The sequence below is a fragment of the Cyanistes caeruleus genome, chromosome 2 (assembly GCF_971803275.1).
Source record: "Cyanistes caeruleus chromosome 2, bCyaCae1.hap1.1, whole genome shotgun sequence".
NCBI classification, from domain to species: domain Eukaryota; kingdom Metazoa; phylum Chordata; class Aves; order Passeriformes; family Paridae; genus Cyanistes; species Cyanistes caeruleus.
Genome location: NC_141702.1, coordinates 104,279,739 through 104,296,762, shown reverse-complemented (window position 1 = coordinate 104,296,762; position 17,024 = coordinate 104,279,739). Strand labels below are relative to the sequence as shown.

The window sequence follows — 17,024 nt, the reverse complement described above, 5'->3', positions numbered from 1 at the left end:
TTAGACAAGCCAGGTTCTATTTTTATAACATCTGTATAGGTAAGTGCTGCAAAAACTCACTGGAAGGTCACATCCACACCTGGCCTAGCTCAGGAAGGTCTGTGAGGGTCAGAGGCTCTCCTGAAAAGCTCAGTTCCAGGGCTGAGCTGTCTCACACATGACTCACCCTGCTGAAGGCAGTCCAGCCCACAGCACGGACTCCTTGTGTTTGCTCTCCATAACTCAGGAGTTGCCTCAGTTGGTTCTGGGCTATTTTTGCCAGGGGCCAAAGCCTGGAAAGCAATCTCATTATTAAGATACGGGCCAGTGAAGTAAGAGCTGCAATCACATCCACTCTAAAGCTTGCTGAAGGCACTGCACAGCTGATGCTTGCAGGTCATTTGGTGAATGCTGGGACTCAAAGCTTGCTTACCTGGAGTAAACCACACCCAAATATTCACGTGGTAATGTCAATGTGTGTGTGTGGCAATAGCTGCCTTTGCATGAACTCAGATACCATTTTTCCACTAAACTTATCTTCAAGGCTGCTCTCATGCCTACAGGGAGCCCTGCCTGTCTATGAGGTGGCTAAGTGAAAGGATCCAGGCCTTTCACTGCTCTTGGCTTCTCCAGGTCCCACTCTCAGCAGAATGGGACATGGTCCATCTGGCATCCAGCCAGCAGAACATAAGAAACTACTGAACAGCTGTTAAGAATTAGGGAAATCAAGCTCACAATCCTCCTTTCAGCAAAGAGAAATGTTCCCACAATCAGGGTTTGAGGACATATCTGACAATTATGGTTCCCTTGTGTGGCTCTTTGTACCAAAGCTGAGACCCTTGGTGGCTGCAGATGAGCTCCTACCCTGCTCTGCAGTGCAGGACTGATCCCCCTCAACAGGTGCTTTACACTCCTCTGTGCCTTCCCCACCCTCCAAGGATACACTAAAAGCAAATTGCCACATCAGTTATCTTGACATTAAATAGTTAATTCCTGGCAGGCTGTGAGTCAGGGGCCTTTAAGGAGTGTGCATCATCTTACTCATTGTAGTCTTGGCTCTTTATGAAAATTCGTAAGAGAAATTGGAATTCCTGGTCCGCTGTTGCAGCAGGAACAACAGCGTAGGTTCCCGGGCTCAAGATGAAGTAGCTGCTCACATCTCGGCTCCGGATAAAGATTTGCTTCAGAACTCTGGAGTTCTCCTGAAAGAAAAATACAGCTGTCTGTCTTCCTGTTAGGAAGCAGAGTAAATCAGAAAGCACACTCCCAGCAGCCTTCCATTCCCACACCCCTCTGAACGCACACTGCATCTATCACGCCTCAACCTCCCCAGTGGCCCAAAAAGCCCATCCAGGGGACAGACTTTTTTTTCAAGGACGTATCAAAGTTGCTCAAAGGTGGAGGAACTGAAAGAAGCAGAAGCCAAAATGAATGTAAGGAGTTTTGAAGAGAACTTCAATTAACATTAAGCAGAGTTCACGAGGGAATCAAGGATGATTATTTATTACTAAAAATTTCCCTGAGATCTTCTGTGACTCAAAGAGGTCAGAGAGTCCTCTAAGCATGTCACCCAGATGACAATGCTTCAAGAACCCCAATCCAAACCAGCAAGTGTCACAAGAAAACCAAGTGTTCTGATCTTTCATCTGTTATTCCAGTATTTTTTTGCTGAGATGAAACAAATATAATGCAACAGCTATTACTATGATGACATGTAAAGATAGCATAATAAAAAACCCTTCCTTAACATATTCCCCAAAATATATCAGCGTGTATAAATTCCATTTAGAATGGTTATACAGCGTGGCAGAGTTATTTATGAGCCATGCCTTTGGGAGACAATAACATAAAACTGCTATTTTGGAAGGAAAAAAAAAATAGGATGAGTACTGTTACAGACGGCTGGGAGGTACACAGACTGCCAAGTATTATGGGTCAGATCTTGAGCAGATAGAAATGGGCAGTGCTGCGAAGAAATAAATGGTGTAATACTTTTCTTCCCCCACTTTTGAGCCTTATTCCACATTCCTTCTGGTAAAAAGCAGAAGCAGATTAATATCTCAACAGAATCAAAACCGGTGTGAGATAAGAATCAGCCTCTATACATTTCTCAGCTCTATCACACAACATTAAACTTCCCTCACAGCCATGTATTAGTGTTCCACGTCTATATTTAATCAAAGGCTTCCTAGAGCTATCAGATACGTCCATTCTGGTTTGCATCCTTGCCTGCACTGCATTCTGCTCTCATCCTGCCAAGGGGTAATACTCCTTTTACTTCACAGCAACAATTTGATGTGTCTCAAAAGGTACCGAACAGCCGGGATGATGCTGCTAATGAATCATGGCAGAGAAAGAGGATCAGGGAGGAAGAGTGAAGCCACATGAATCTTGCCAACTGCACTCTCCCTGTGCAAAGAAACCCCCTGTAAACTTTTACCCACAGATGCTCTGACTGCCCTCAGGCACTGAGGCTGAACACTGGGAAATAAACGGAAGGAATGGCACGCACACCCACTCTGGTTTTAGCTCCTGGACTTGGCTTTTGCTTCTACCAGGACAGGACACCAGGCTGGCTGTGAGGAGCTGGTAGAGCAGCTCTCATATTACAATACTTTGTGTGTGTCTATGAGGGAATGTTGTCTGTATAGCCCTCTGTGTGAATATGCACCTGTACAATATTGTTTCTATTAATAAAAGCGATTGTGTGACAGAACAGCGTAACTGTTCCCTTGCCCTCACTGCTCAGGTGCTCCTCAGTAATCCAGGTGTCTCCAGTAATGCTCTGTTCTGGCCCTGCCCTTCAGCTCCTGTGTAGGAGATCACCCCTGAGGTCAGAAACCCAAGTGCCCTGAGCCCCAAGGGAGCCTGAGGTGAGCTATGGGCTGACAGCCCACAGAGGCCATCTCATCCCGGCTGGATAAACTCATTGAGGGTCATCCATCCTTGGTCCATCTCTTACCAAGAGAGAGAAAACACACCTGACCATCAACTGGAGGGGGAAAAAAAAATTTAAATATGAAGAAAGAATAGAGAAAATCTGTCTCCTAGTCTGCTTCCTGATTAAATAATCCCTTTTTTGAGGGAATCAAAACCTACATCATGACCTCCCAGTGAAGGTCACTTCTCCTAAAATGAGTAACTAATCAAGGTGGACGTGTATCGTGCATGTGCACACAGAGACCTCCATATCTGGTGACTTTTGGGGATGCTGGAAGGAGAAATTCCGTGTTTACCAGGAGCAGGAACTCTTTCTCAGAGGCACAGCTGGCCCAATGGAGTCCTGCAGACTTGATACCCGCACAGGGCAGGGGATATCCTCCCATAGGGATAGTGAGCTCCACTTGCTGGAGGGATGCCCTTTTAATGACATCTTTTATTTCTCAGACACACTTTTTTTATGAGCTACAAAGCCATGCTCTCCTTTTATGAGGAGCTGTTAAACTCACAGCATCAATTATTTAAAGTCTGAGACTAGAACAAACCTCTCCAGTAATGAGGAGAATGAGGAGAAATTAGGGTTATAGCAATCCCTGCTTCCTTTTTAGTCTTTGGGATTAAAACAATAGCCTCCCACAGTCATCAGCCAACAACAAAAATGCTTTGGGAAGGGTTAGCATCCATCCATACTAGCAACTGTGCTTTCAGTAAGCCTTGTAGTGCTCTGAGAATAGCTTGAAAAGGCACCTCTCTGAACAGTCACCAAGAAAAAAGCCCAGAGAAATTGTAGTGCAGGTCCCAGGTATCTGAGTGGATTTCCTCTACACTGGTCTCGAGCAAAGGCTCTCATGTGTTTTGTAAATGTTTCTACGAAGTTTTTCAGATAGAAAACAGGAGGATGAGTAAGACAGGCCCACTCTGGGGAACGAGAGACCATCTGCTTCCCTACTGTAGCTGGAATGCTGCTTGAGGGCTGTGGCTAGTGCTGGCTGTCATGCCTTGTGCCTAGCCTGCATGGCATGTCACCAGTGCTGCTGTACAGAGGATATTACCCTGGCACATCTTCTGACCCAGGGACTCCCTGAGTTTCCCAGGGCTGTTCTGGGGTGCTACAGAAATAAACGTGCCACCTTTGTTCCTTAAGACATGAATAAAAGAAACTAAGCCTGCTAGACTCTATTTTTACTCTGAGTTTCTACAATGGAAGGCACCCAGAAATTCACACCACATACTGACTTTTAAAAAGACCAAAAGGCAATTCAGTCTTTCACTCCCACATACAGGTAAAATAAACCACACAGAGAACAACAGTGCCTACAGGACATCTGATTGTGCTTACCGTGGTGATGAAGAAGCCAATCTTCAGGTTTTTTTCATCCTGCACATGCTCAGCGTGTTTTTGCATGAGTGAAATCGCTACATTATAGGTTTTTGGGTTGTGATCTAGAACTCTGAAAAAATACTGAGGGTTTGTTGAAGTTGCACCTGCTGAGAAAGTGTTAATAGGTTAACAGCAGGCACAGAGATGTTCCAGCCTATTGTGTAAGATACTGCATGTGTGGACCCAGAGGAACAGGCAGTCACTGCTCCAAGATCCTTTCAATACAACAGAGCACTCGAGTCTCCACACTAGCACCAGAAGCTGAGGCATCTGGAGGTAAACTAATTGCATATTTGTCATTTTAGAAATCTCTGGCAAAGTCACAGAAGTCGTGTGGATTTCTCAACCCCCCCCCATCTGCTTCACCTACATGGCACACTTTCCCAGCAGCAGAAAAGCAGTGGCTCACAGTCAGGCACCTGACCAGAGGCTGAGCTGAAAAGGACTGTGGCTTTGAGATTAAACACACAGAAAAGGACAAAATGGTGCAAAGGTATTCTCTCCTCCCCCCTCTGCTGATGTTTGTGATGGACAGACAGAATGTCAAGCACCAGAGGGAAACAGCTGCTTCTTGGCCAAGGCATTAACAGGAAGCATTCCTGGTTAAAAAAAAAAAAACAAACAATGAAGTGCCCAAACTGGGAAAAAAGCACTGAGATGGCAGTAGAGTAGAATTTAATCCAGCTCCCTGTGCTGGGTGGCCCTGAAAGTTGCAAATTAGAACGATTGTACTTGGACAGGGACTTCACTAGAGGGCTGTTGGAAAACACAGCTCCAAGGAAAATGGCTCTGCCTGCACACTCTCAGTTCAGCCCCTGCATCTCCCTGCCCAGTCCCAGTGACTGCGGTGTGCAGCAGCACAGGCATTGCTTTGTTACCACACCTTGAGACCTGGTGGTCAGGATAGGAGCAGGGGCCTGAAATCTGTAAGACAAAACCTGTTTGCTGCTAGGTCAAGGCTCTTGAAGTCAAGCCTCTTCACTGATCAGATATTACCATCCTAGATTAAAAACACAAAGCCCAAATACTGATGCAGCTCAAAAAAAACAAGTGAGATAAGATAAAAATGTAAAAATATACTACTACTGATTGGAGCTTACAGTGCCAGAAGAATTCTTGCACAGGCAGTAAAACCACCAGTCTTATCAGCCCAAAGACCTTTTTACCTTAAAAAATAGAGCTTTGTAGCACATTTTTTTCATTCCATATCCATTTAATTTCAGAGTACTTTTTGCTCTGTAAAATCAACAGCATATTTGCCAGACCAGACTTTCTGATGAGGTCCCCAGCAACACCTACTGCAACTGGCTGAAAGAAGATTTACAAGCTCATTTTGACTTAAAGAGTCCAGGGTTCCTAAATCACAAGTCTCCCGTTTTAACTCAGCAGCCAGTGCTGTTGCTTTGTTTCTGCCTGTTTAGCTGATAAGTGCTGTAATGGGGAAAGGCAGGCATTAACAACTGGCAATCAATACTTCTGCAATTCGGTGCTCAGAGTGAATGTTTCACTGTAAGCATCCGTGAGAGGAGGAGATGAGCGGGTACTGAGCATCCATTACCCTGGGAATAGCGGTTCCTCCTCGTGGGAAGGCCTGGGCTCCACAGGCTGGTGTAGCTGTTCAGAGACCACGTTGTGTAGTGCTCATCTCCAAAGTCCAGAAATGTTGGGGTGTTGTTACATATATACAGCCATGAAAACTCCTCCTGGAAGTTCTCACAGGACATCCTGCAGAGAAGGTGGAAAATCTCATCATTCAGTTGAAGACAGAAGAAAATTGCCAGGAGATGAGGGAGGTGGTCCTGGCCCTCTGCTCAGCCCTGGTGAGGCACATCTGGAGTGCTGTGTCCAGTTCTGGGCTCCTCAGTACAAGAGAGAGACACAGAGCTCCTGGAGCAGGTCCAGTGGAGGGCTATGAAGATGATCAAGGGACTGGAGCACCTCCCTTCTGAGGAAAGGCTGAGGGAGCTGGGGCTGTTCAGCCCTGAGAGGGAACCTCATCGATGTCAGCATCTGAAGAGAGGGTGTCAGAGGCTGGATCAAGCTCTGCTTGGTGATGCCAATCAATAGAATCAGAGGCAATGGGCAGAAACTGGTGCCCAGGAAGTTCCACCTGAATATGAGGAAGAATTTCTTTACCGTGCAACTGACTTCATGCTGGAACATGTTTCCCAGAGAGGTTGAGGAGTGTCCCTCACTGGAGTATTCCACAATCATCACAACCCTGTGCCTGACCTGTGATTCTGTGAAGACACCAGTTAGGTATCCACATTCACCCCATGCCTTTAAAAAGGGATTGCTGAGAGCACTGCAGGCACCTGCAGCTCAGGTGGCTGCTACACCTTGCAGAAGAGCTCAGCTCTCAATGCATTTTGGGCTGCCCTGACTGTCCCTAATGCCCAGGGTAAACCACAGGACGCGTTTGGGGTATCTTGCTGGAGCCCTGTCCTGCCACCTCCAGCTTTTGTACCTCCACAGTGTTCTGTCCCACGCTCATGCTTCACTCAAGCCTCAAGTGTGTATTTCAGACCCACCTGCTGTTGCCCTGCTTTCCTCAGAGCCCCACAGGGCACGTGTGCACTTTCTGAATAATCAGTTTTTCTAAGGGACAGCCCACGCATGGCTAAGCTGTATCTGAGAGCAATCAGAGGCAGTGAAAAACCACAAGCACCTGCAGAGAAGTTAAGTGCACAAGCTGAGTGACCTGCTTAGCCAGCTGTCCCTTTCAGCATCTGTCAGTCCAAGGTTCAAACCATACACTTTATGAGAGGCAGTGTGACAAAATGACCAGGCATCAGAGGGCTGGATTTTTACTTCTCTCACTTTTCAATTTTTTTTCATCAGCTTGTCACTTAATCTTGACCAACTCCATTTTTTCAGGTCTTGTTTCCTCTGAAACCACAGGGTCAGGACAATCTCCAATGAGCTGTTTGCACACAGCTAACACAGGGTGCCTTGAGCCACCACCAAGAACAGAGATCTGCCAAAATTACTTTTTTCATAATAAAGGCAAACAGAAAACCCAGTAGGCAAAGGAACAATAGGGAAATACCAGAATTCTCCATCATCCTTATTTCTGAGTAGGGCTTCTCTGTATTTAGGCTCAACACGGTCCCATTGAGGAGAGCTGCAAAAAAGAACAGATCAACAAGATGTGAGGCACAATTTTTCATCTTTGGCCTATTCCTCCAACCAACCTGTCAGGTCATGAGGGATCAGGAGGGGTGAACAAACTGCTCATTGGAAACAGGACTCTGTGTGATACCTTCATAGCCAAGGCCAGCAAATAAAACTCTGTGCCTTTGCTATGCCTGAGCTGCCCACCCTGGGGTGGGGAACCCTCCCTGCTGTCCTGGTCACCTGTCCCCGTGCTGGAGAGGTTAGTGAGGCACCAAGCACAGGGCTCTGAAGCACTGATATTACACTGACCTGTAGAGAGCACATTACCCAGTCAAACTTGTTGTTTCCAAGCAGAGTGTTTATAATTAAGTGATAATTGTACTTTCTGCAGAGTTTAAGATAAATAAACAGCACGTGAATCAATAATTTATTGATCTGTGCAGGTTACCTGGGAACGTGCTACTGACATTTCAATTACATTTAGGATTGTAGTTCACCTTTGCAAAAGGATGGGAGGATGCTGCCAGAGCAGAGAGCAGCTATTCCAGCCTTAGACACCTCTGCACAGCCCAACAACCCTTCCAGACACAACACTCCAGCCTGACTTTTCTCAGCAGAGTGCTTGTGTGTGGTCCTAGCAACAGGGAGGGCTGGGACGCTATTAAATAACCTAAGAGTGTCACAAGAACATCTCTCTAATCATGGAAACACTGATGCAATTCCAAAAGGAAAACTACAATCTATTTATTTACAAAACACTCTTGCACTCTATGTCATTCCTTTCTCTAGGAAAAATATGTTAGATTATCCACACAGGCAGCAAAGTGGTCCTTGCATCCCCCCAAAACTGCATGAAGGATCCAAAAGATTAGTTCAAGCCATTCCCTGGCACTTTGCCTTTGGGATAACCAGGGAGCCTTTCTGTCCCTCTGTGTTCAATTCTGCCCTGCTCCATGGGCCCATCTAACCATCCTCTTCCCAGAGTCAGACTCATGGGAGCAGGAGAAACAGGAGAAAGGTGGATGTGTGATTGCTGCAGGAGAATTCCACAGAAGCTGCCAGCCAGCATCTAAGGACATGGTCAGAGCTTACTCCAGGAAATAAGAACTCTTTCATCCATGACTTCTGTAGCATTTTGCACTGGGTAAAATGCATACACAGACAAGAAGGAACACCTGAGCCTAGCAAGTCTGCATTAGTGTTCCCTGGGCTGTATTTCTGCAAGCAGCCGCTATGCAGATGGAAATAATGCTTCTAATTAGATGACTTGGAAATATCTGTTTTGTTAAAATGGGTGTGGGGAAGAGGTTCTTATAAAAGAATTCTTATAAAAAGTTATTGATTTCCTATGACATTAAAGCCTTAAGACCCTACTCATCACTCCAGGGCCCCTTCCACTCCCCATGGCCCCACGGATTCCAGATCCTGATGATATGTTTCCAGCCATTCTTGTAGGGGATCTGTAAAGATGAAAGAAAAACAAAGTCACAGTTTTTCACAATTGTGATATTCAGTGAAGAGAAGGGTAAGAAAATGGAACTTCCTCTACACTCAGAGACTAGATTTAACATCTGATCTCATTTTCCCAGCAGCGAAAAATCAGTGCCTTCTGCTACATTGCAAAGGAATGATGTGTGAGAGAAAACTGCACCCATTTTGCTTTCCTGAGGATAGTGAATAGCTGACACAGAGAGAAGCAGCAGCATTCCTGTCACACTGCATGAATTCAACAGCCTTGGGAAATTCCAGTGCCTAATTCTGCACATCTGATGCTGTGAGTCAGCAAAGGCAGAGACTTTGAGGAACGAGGTCACCAGACTACCTGGAGTGAAAGCCAACAGTCAGCAAGAGAGCTGACAATATACAGAATCTGTGGGTCTGTGTCTACAATACTGTGGTTTGCAACAGCTGGGGTGTCTGGTGCTTTCCTCCTTTTGCTGCCACTGATTTAAGTCAGAAGCAACTAACTCTTGCCAATGAAGCCAAAATGGTGGAAGTGGAAAGGAGAAGCAAACCTTTGTTTTTGGGCTCTCCTTATGCACACAGGCGGTGTTGGAAACAATACCACGGCAGTCTCTTCCCAGGCAAAGGCCCAGCTTCTAATCATTTCCCCTTAGCACAATGCCTCAGATGTCTTGGCACTTCTTTAAGTGGGACAAAGACTGTTCCTCCTCTCTGCACACACCAGGAGCAGCAGGAGGCTGGAACAGCCTGCCTTCTCCTCCAACAGAATTAGGGACCCTTCTGCCCCTGCCCTGCAAAGAGACAGCTGGGGCCTTTTCTGGAGCTTGGCAACCCCCATCTTTCCATTTAGTAGCTACAAGAATGTGTCCTCCAAGGAGCAGCACACTGGCTGTGATGATAGCACCGAGCATGCCATGGCACGAGGGGACATGAACCAAAGCCAAGCTCATAGAGAAAACCAACAGAGAGAGAGAGAGAGATAAGGGAGAAAATACCTTAGGGAAAGCAACATCCCCTTTCCAAAGTACTTTAGGTTCCAAGATTCAAATGTTTTGTAGCTATCTTGCTTGACAGCATAGCTATTGTTTGGTTTCCCTCTTCAGTGTTAACTCTCCCTGTGTGCACTACAGCTTACTGGGCTAAGCCATGTTCTGACTTCTGGCTGTAAAAAATCCTTAATTTCTTTTGATCCATGTGATAAATTTGTTCTCAGATCATCAGTATTAATATTCAGCCAGGAGCAGTTCTGCATGAGTACAGCAGCTTTAAAAGATGGAGAAACAATGTTCTTGAACCAGTGATTTACTTTTCACACAGTGATTTTTGGCAGCTTGTGATTGAGCTGAACAAATGTAGATTTGCATCACATGACAAATCCCACAATTTCAGGCAGTGCTTCTACTTACATTTGAAACACAAAAGCACATTTTTTAAGAGTCAGCATGGAATGAAAATCTCCAGAAACATTGTATTTTCTGCTGAAGTGTCCCAGAACAAAAGTAAATTTAAGTTGCATTTTCCATTAGAAAACAATATGGATTCGTATATCCTCCCTCCTTTCGTTGTGCCAGAGTCCTTCCATCTCTTGGAATTTGAACTATGTCCTTTTCAACAAAGCCCCCTAAGTGTGAAGCTAATTCAGATCACTCTGAATGGAACAGCAGCACAACTTCCCTGTGGTGGATGGTCAGTACAAGATGTCCAGGCAGGAACAAGTCTCTGATCTTACCTTCACAGCTCCTGTGACAGTATAGGCATGACCCTGTACAATCCCATTCCTCAGCTCTATGTTTCTCCTTGACTGCAGAAGGGAGAAAGCACAGCTTTTAGCTCTCTGCCACACTGTAAGGACACAGTCAGCAGCTCCCAGCACTGTCACTTGCCATGGCACTAAACAAAGCCTCACAGCAGCACTGCTGTCAGATACTGAGATACTCCACAGGACCGTGGCTGTTCCCACTGCAGCCATCAGCAAAGCAGGAAATTTAACAAATCTACACTTCTTTGCAAATTCCTCCATGGTCCAGAGCTGCTGCAACTGCAGAATGACCTGGACTGGGTGGCTTGCTGTCAGACTAGGGGACTGCCAAATTTTTCTGCCACTCTCAGCCTATTCCCTGAGCCGAGGGAATAGTCTTTGGCTTGTTTGCAGCAGTGAAACTTCCTGTCCTGAGGAAGTAGGCACCACAGGAGCAGTGTCACACACTTTGCAGTCACATGTCACATGCTGTAAGGGAAGCCTTGGAGACATTTTATCAAAGGTACTCGCTATCACAAACTTTTGCAACTTCCCTGCTTTATTACCAGTAAGCCTGCAAGCCACAATGAAATCATTACATCAGAAGAGAGGTGTGTTTTGGCCTTGCCAGTGTTGATCACAAAGTTATGAGGCTGAAATCAGGCCTGCTGAAAGAGGACACCACTCTATTGCACTGGAATTAGCCAGGAGAGATGCCACAGCCCCCTCTCCATTAGACCAATCCATCTACATCTGCCCAAATGCCTTTACATTCGTTACCAGAAAACCTTAGTTACTTTCTGCTGCCAAGATCCCTTCAGGCACCCATAAACCCATAAACCCATAAAGTTTACAGAGTGGTTATGGACTTCCTTTTCCCCTCCAAAGAGCCACCTTTGTGCCAACACAGTAAATGGAGACAGGCATGTGACCAGCCCTGTGACTCACCTGGCCTGAGGTGCTGCACCCCATGAGGCACCGAGATTTGTCAGCTGCTTTCAGGATCTCCTCCAGATCAGGAGGTGGATCCTTCAATGAAAACTGCACTTGGACTCCACCTGTGAGGTCTACTAAAGCATCTGAAAGGTAGCCTCCATTCAGGTTCTGGTAGGAGCCCCGCAGCCTATGAAAAAAATTTAAAATATAAAAAAAAAACCAAAAAGAAAAAAGTAAAAAAAAAAAAAAAGAGAGAAGTTAATTAGTCCTTACACTGTTTTCATAAACAATGCACAGTGCTTGCTTTAAAAATGAGCGTGTGCATCGAGGTGGTGAGCCCAGGGGAGCCCGGGGTGTGCAGACATTGTGGCCAGGTAATGAAAGGAAACGTGATCTAAATACTTGGCCAGGCACAGCACATGTCTTGTGGAAGGAACGAGACAAAGGGAAAGCTTTTTCTATGTATTCATCCCCATCTGAGGCAGCTGTCCAGAGCCATTTACAGACAGTGGAAAATAATAAGGTGCATCTCATGCCAGCACAAGCATTTTAGGGAGATGAGCTGCATCTCATCTTGAAGCATCCATTTTTTGGGGTTTTTTTTTTGAACAGGAAGGGAGCCAAGAGTGACTAGTTCAAATGGATGTTTCAGGTCAAATGGAGCTGAACTGTTAGTTTCTGAATCATAGTTATACAGGACTCTTCACAAAAATGGCCAGTATTCCTTTTGCAAATGAGAAAAAGGAAAAGACAGGTGAAGGTATTTACCCATGCTTCCAGGGCAAGGCAGAAACGAGTTCTCAGCACTGTTCCCAGTTCACTCTGCTAGAGCACAATAATAGGATAATAATTTAATATTGCCAACACGGACCTTGTTGTTTTTATCGTGTGGTTTTTATTGAGACAGCAAATAAGCTGGAACATGCTGTACTTAGAGCAGGTAGAGCATGCTGTTAAACCCCACCATAGACACTGTATTTAATGAATGTAATCAAATGAAGTCTGCAGCTAATTGTATTTTGAAGAGTTGTCCTTGTCCTACACTGATGAAAAGAATTTGTCTTGGGCGCTGGGGAATAACTTCTCAAATGGGAATCTCATAAACGGCATTGCTTGCAACTTTAATTTAATAGAGGTTTGGTATGCATTGTAATTAAAACCTTTTGCAGCAAATTGATACTGAATCCTGAGTCAACTTTTCTGAGATATCTCAGGGCAAAATGCATTCTCTTCCTGAGTTGCTCTCATGCCGCTTTAACATTTCCTTATTCCTGACCAAATCTGCCAAAATTTCCTCTTTTCTTCATCTCCACTTCACTGCACTGCAGATGTTACACCAGCATCAGGTACCAAGTTCCAGCCCTTCATACCACCCATAACACAGGACTTTTTCTTCAGCATTTTTAATAATGGGAAATGGGCAAATGTCAAGGGACCACAGTCTGATCCCCTTTCCAGAGGATTTTTAAAAATTGTTATCTCTTTATTAGGCATTATTTACCCCACATACTCCAGGGGCCTCAGCTAAGGGTCAGAGCTCTTTGTGAAGTAAGAGCTGATCAGAGAGTCCTAGGAGTGCATGTGCTGTGCCTGGGCATGTTCTTCAGTCATGCTTCCTCTCATTGCCTGATTCAAATGTCCACATGATCTCTGATTAGTGACTGTAAACACAGGTAATCCCCGCTTAGACTCTGCAGTCTTAAACAGAATAATGTGGAAAGAAAAACAGAGACAAAGAAGTTTGCCTAAAATAGGAAGATTCCAGGCCCTTTTGTGTCACCAACCATTGCCCTGCTAATTTTGTTTCTCAGGCATTAACATCCCAGAGCTGAACTGCATAAATTTAGGGCTGGCTACCTTCAGGGCTGCGTACAGTTAGGTCTAACCCAAGGCAAACATCTCCAGTTTGTGTTGGCTGCAGCCACAGCTCCTTGCATAAATGACAGGACCGCATAGGCAGCTGTCAGCCTGAACTCCTTCCTGTGTGCTTTGCACAAAGCAGAGGGTGAAACCAACCACAGAAAGCATTCAGTGTTGGGTGGCAGAACAGACCAGGCATATTTACTTGGCATATGCTTTTTCCAGCAAGGATGGCCAGAATTCATTTGAAGTTCGGGGATGTACAGACAGGTATCTTCCATTTAGGAATGGCAGCCGGTCATCTATCACTACATCCACCCATTCTCCATATTGCCAGAACTGGAAATAAATAAAATAAAAATGTAGTTTAAAAAGAGAGTAAATAAAATAAAATAACAAACCTCTTTCAAGCACTAATGTCCATGCAAAGAAAAAGCTCCCTGAACCAGCACAGGAATTAATCTAAAGCATGGATATGTGCAAGTTTTCTCCTGAACTGCCTCAGGCTAGTGGTCCCCATTGTTAACCAAGTTACCAACTGGCTGGATTTCCCAGTGCCAGGGAAAGTCCTTGGGGAGTATAGCTAGTCTGGCAATAAGTAGGAGGAAAGATTCAACACAGGGAATATGCTAACATTCTTGAGCGATAGAAAGATTTCAAGAAGATAAAGAACAATCACGCAGGTGGATTCCATGAGCCTCACTCCTCAGCCACACTTGGATTTTCCCTGCACAGCTCTTGGCCAGAGAGCCTCTGTCAAGATCCAGCCTCTAAATTTTCTTTCCTCTGTATTTCAATTAAGACTCCGACATGCTGTCATGGACAGAGACAGTGCAGTGACTAAAGAGTGTTTTGAGGTGTTATCCATCTCCTTGATGGATGAGAAGGACACAGGCAGTCTCTCCAGCATGTGGACAGAGCAGGTGTTTCTCCAGCTGATCCAACTGATGAAACTTTTCAAGGGAAAAGACAGGAATAGAGATCTGCTGGGATGAACTAAAGGAGCCATTTCCAGAGTCATTAGCAGATTAATGTAGCTTAGCATGATTCGAAATCATAAGAGGCCAAGCTCTTATTTGCAGTAATGCTAAGGACTCTAGTGGAAGCATGCCAGCAATAGATTTAGTCTAGCATGATTTTATTTCAACAGCTTTGGTCAATGAAAAACCCAAAATGAGCTGTTCTGCTAGAAAAGCACAAGACCAGATCTGCCCAGCAGCAAAGCAGCTTACAGACTGCTCAGCTGAAAGCAGGTCTGACCCTACTTGTGTTCTGCCTCACCCAGGCCTCTCCCTTGCTGCATTAGTGGTGGCAGGAGGTGGCAGGGTTGGAACCTCTCAGATGAGCTCCAGGAGAGATCTGAAGCTTCTGCTTCATTTTGGCTGGAAGGGGCTTGAGGAAAAGGCTTCCACTGGCTGTCCTCTGCCCGAAGGAGAGACAGGCAAAAGGACTGTCCAAAAGGAGCTGTCCTTTCAGTCACCTGAGGAGCCCTTCTGTCATCAGGCAACACCTAGGAGCAGGTCTGTGTTGAGAAAAGGTGTGACATCCAGCCACACCTCCCCACAGTGCTTCATGTGCAAACACAGCAGGTAAACAAGGAGAATGTACAGAACTTGCTGTGGGGATTACTGCAGTCCAAACCCACTGAGTGATGTTTTTCCAAAAGTCAAGCTCCTTTGGCCATGTTTGGTAGGGAGCTCAAGCTTGGAGGCTGTCTGAATGCTGCACTGTGTTTTTCTTCAGCTGCATAAAGACAGCTGCTTTGTCCTGACTACCACAGACTTTGAGACGGTGGTCTCATCCGAGCTCACAAAGACAGGAAAAGCTGCAGAGGGAAAGAGAAACTTCATGGGAAGTCCTAGAGTGCTCTGGAAGTACAAGAGCGGTACGGGAGAAGCCATTCTCCTGCTTTCAGAGAGGATCACTTTTGGGCTTGATTCTGGCTTCATGAAATTTTTTTATATCCCTTTATGGGATTTAAGTACTGCAGCTGTGAATGTGGTAGTAAATAAAACCAAGAATCGCTATTTAGGCAGGATGCAAAGAGGGAAGTTCTTCTTCAGGTTTATAATAAGCCTTTTAAACCAGGAGTTTTTTTTCCTGGGCTTAAGAGAAGGAAAAAAAATGGATAGTCTCAAGATCACAACAAGACCTCTAAGGTCCTGATGGTAAAAAGGAGAATGCTGTGTGGTTACTTTGCCTCCTTTTTATCTTCCTGGACAGGGATCTTGGAAAAATCCAATTCTGGAATCAAGTAAAGAGAAAATTGCATGTCAACCAACTATCACCAGCCTTTTGCATGGTGTTAAAAAGCACTTTTTGGATGTTTCCTGAAACTGAGGTCTTGACCATTTATAGTCTTTAAAGATTGAATTAGTTTCTTTCTGAGAGCAGGGACATTAGCACCCAGGGCAGATCCTTCCAGTGCTGAATTGATGGACTGTGCAACAACCCCCTGCAGTCCCCCAGAGAATACTTTTATTTTCCCAAGTCGAGGTGCTGCTCCTCACTGTCACAAGGAGTGACACACTGCCTCATAGGCACCACAGTGTCTGTGGCAGAGAAAGGGATTCCTGTACAAACGTGGGACTAACTTAATCCCTGGGGAAATACCATCACTGTAATTATTTCCTAGATAAAAGCATTGCCCATCTTAACTACAGCTGTTGAAGTGCTTAACACCTTTGACTCTTGCAGCTGAACAGCTCGTGCTGTACAGGAGCACTGGAGCAGCCCCTTGTGTTCCTGAGAGGCAACATGTTCCAGTTCCAAAATGGTGGGGAAAAAAGTTATAAGTTAAATTTTTATATTAGCATACGATATGCCTTGTTTGCGATTCTCCACTGAACTGAGCACTGGTGGCTTAGCCTGTGGATGGCAGTAAAATATCTTTGATAGAATAATTGAAAGGCATTGCAGAGAAGCATTTCCATTCAGAGGAGCTTCCTCAGGGGTTTATTGCTCAAGGAAAGCCAGAAACAGTTGCATTGATTTGCAGATGAGATGACAGGGAAAACATTTTCAAATACTGTAAGGTATTTATACTGCTTAAGATTTAAGGATTGTGCCTAACTAATCTTTTCAAAGCTTCCATGAAAGACAATCCAGCTTGCATCCTCTTTTAATGTGTTTTAAGCAGACTGGTGTCCCTTCAGCTGCTTTATCTCATATAGTGTGGCACTGTATGCTGGAAATGGGCCAAGATAGAAACATCTGGTATTCTAAGGAGCAAAGGAACAGAACAAAATTCAGACTGTCCACAAGATAATCCTCCTGGTGCTGCTCCACAAGAGCCTAGGAGGTCAAAGAAGTTTCACTGCCAAAGCTCTGTTTGGTGCTGAACTGCATAAAACAAAAGAGATTTGTGAAATAAGGGTGGGGGGGGATGAGGAATGGCTGAGTTTATCCTGATTTTCTCCACATCCAGTTTAGCTTCTGGAGTTTAATGGTGCTGTAAGCTCTTCTAATCCCACCAGATATTTGTTTGACTCAGATACAAGCAAGCAGAGGCTGCCAGTTGCTACCCGAGTCACCCTCCTGGGAGATTTAGACAATTTTAGGAGTTGGTAGAAAGTGAGATTTACTAAAAAGCCTTGCTCCTTTCTCTGA

General features: G+C 45.1%; 1 protein-coding gene across 15 annotated transcripts in view; it reads right to left on the bottom strand.

Annotated features, from left to right (window-relative positions):
* CAPN13 (calpain 13) overlaps window positions 1-17,024 on the bottom strand; it is a 70,300-nt gene that overhangs the window by 15,239 nt on the left and 38,037 nt on the right. For 10 of the 15 annotated variants that reach the window (XM_086870949.1, XM_086870918.1, XM_086870909.1 and 7 more), the window contains 8 exons: window positions 13,621-13,754; window positions 11,568-11,742; window positions 10,611-10,682; window positions 8,792-8,877; window positions 7,350-7,424; window positions 5,859-6,025; window positions 4,259-4,407; window positions 1,021-1,181 (listed from right to left, as the gene is read on the bottom strand). In XM_086870949.1, the coding sequence (XP_086727075.1) occupies window positions 1,021-1,181; window positions 4,259-4,407; window positions 5,859-6,025; window positions 7,350-7,424; window positions 8,792-8,877; window positions 10,611-10,682; window positions 11,568-11,742; window positions 13,621-13,754 (1,019 nt within the window). The remainder of the gene's footprint in view (window positions 1-1,020; window positions 1,182-4,258; window positions 4,408-5,858; window positions 6,026-7,349; window positions 7,425-8,791; window positions 8,878-10,610; window positions 10,683-11,567; window positions 11,743-13,620; window positions 13,755-17,024) is intronic. The other 5 variants (XM_023922938.2, XM_086870894.1, XM_086870975.1 and 2 more) reach the window with 1 other exon arrangement.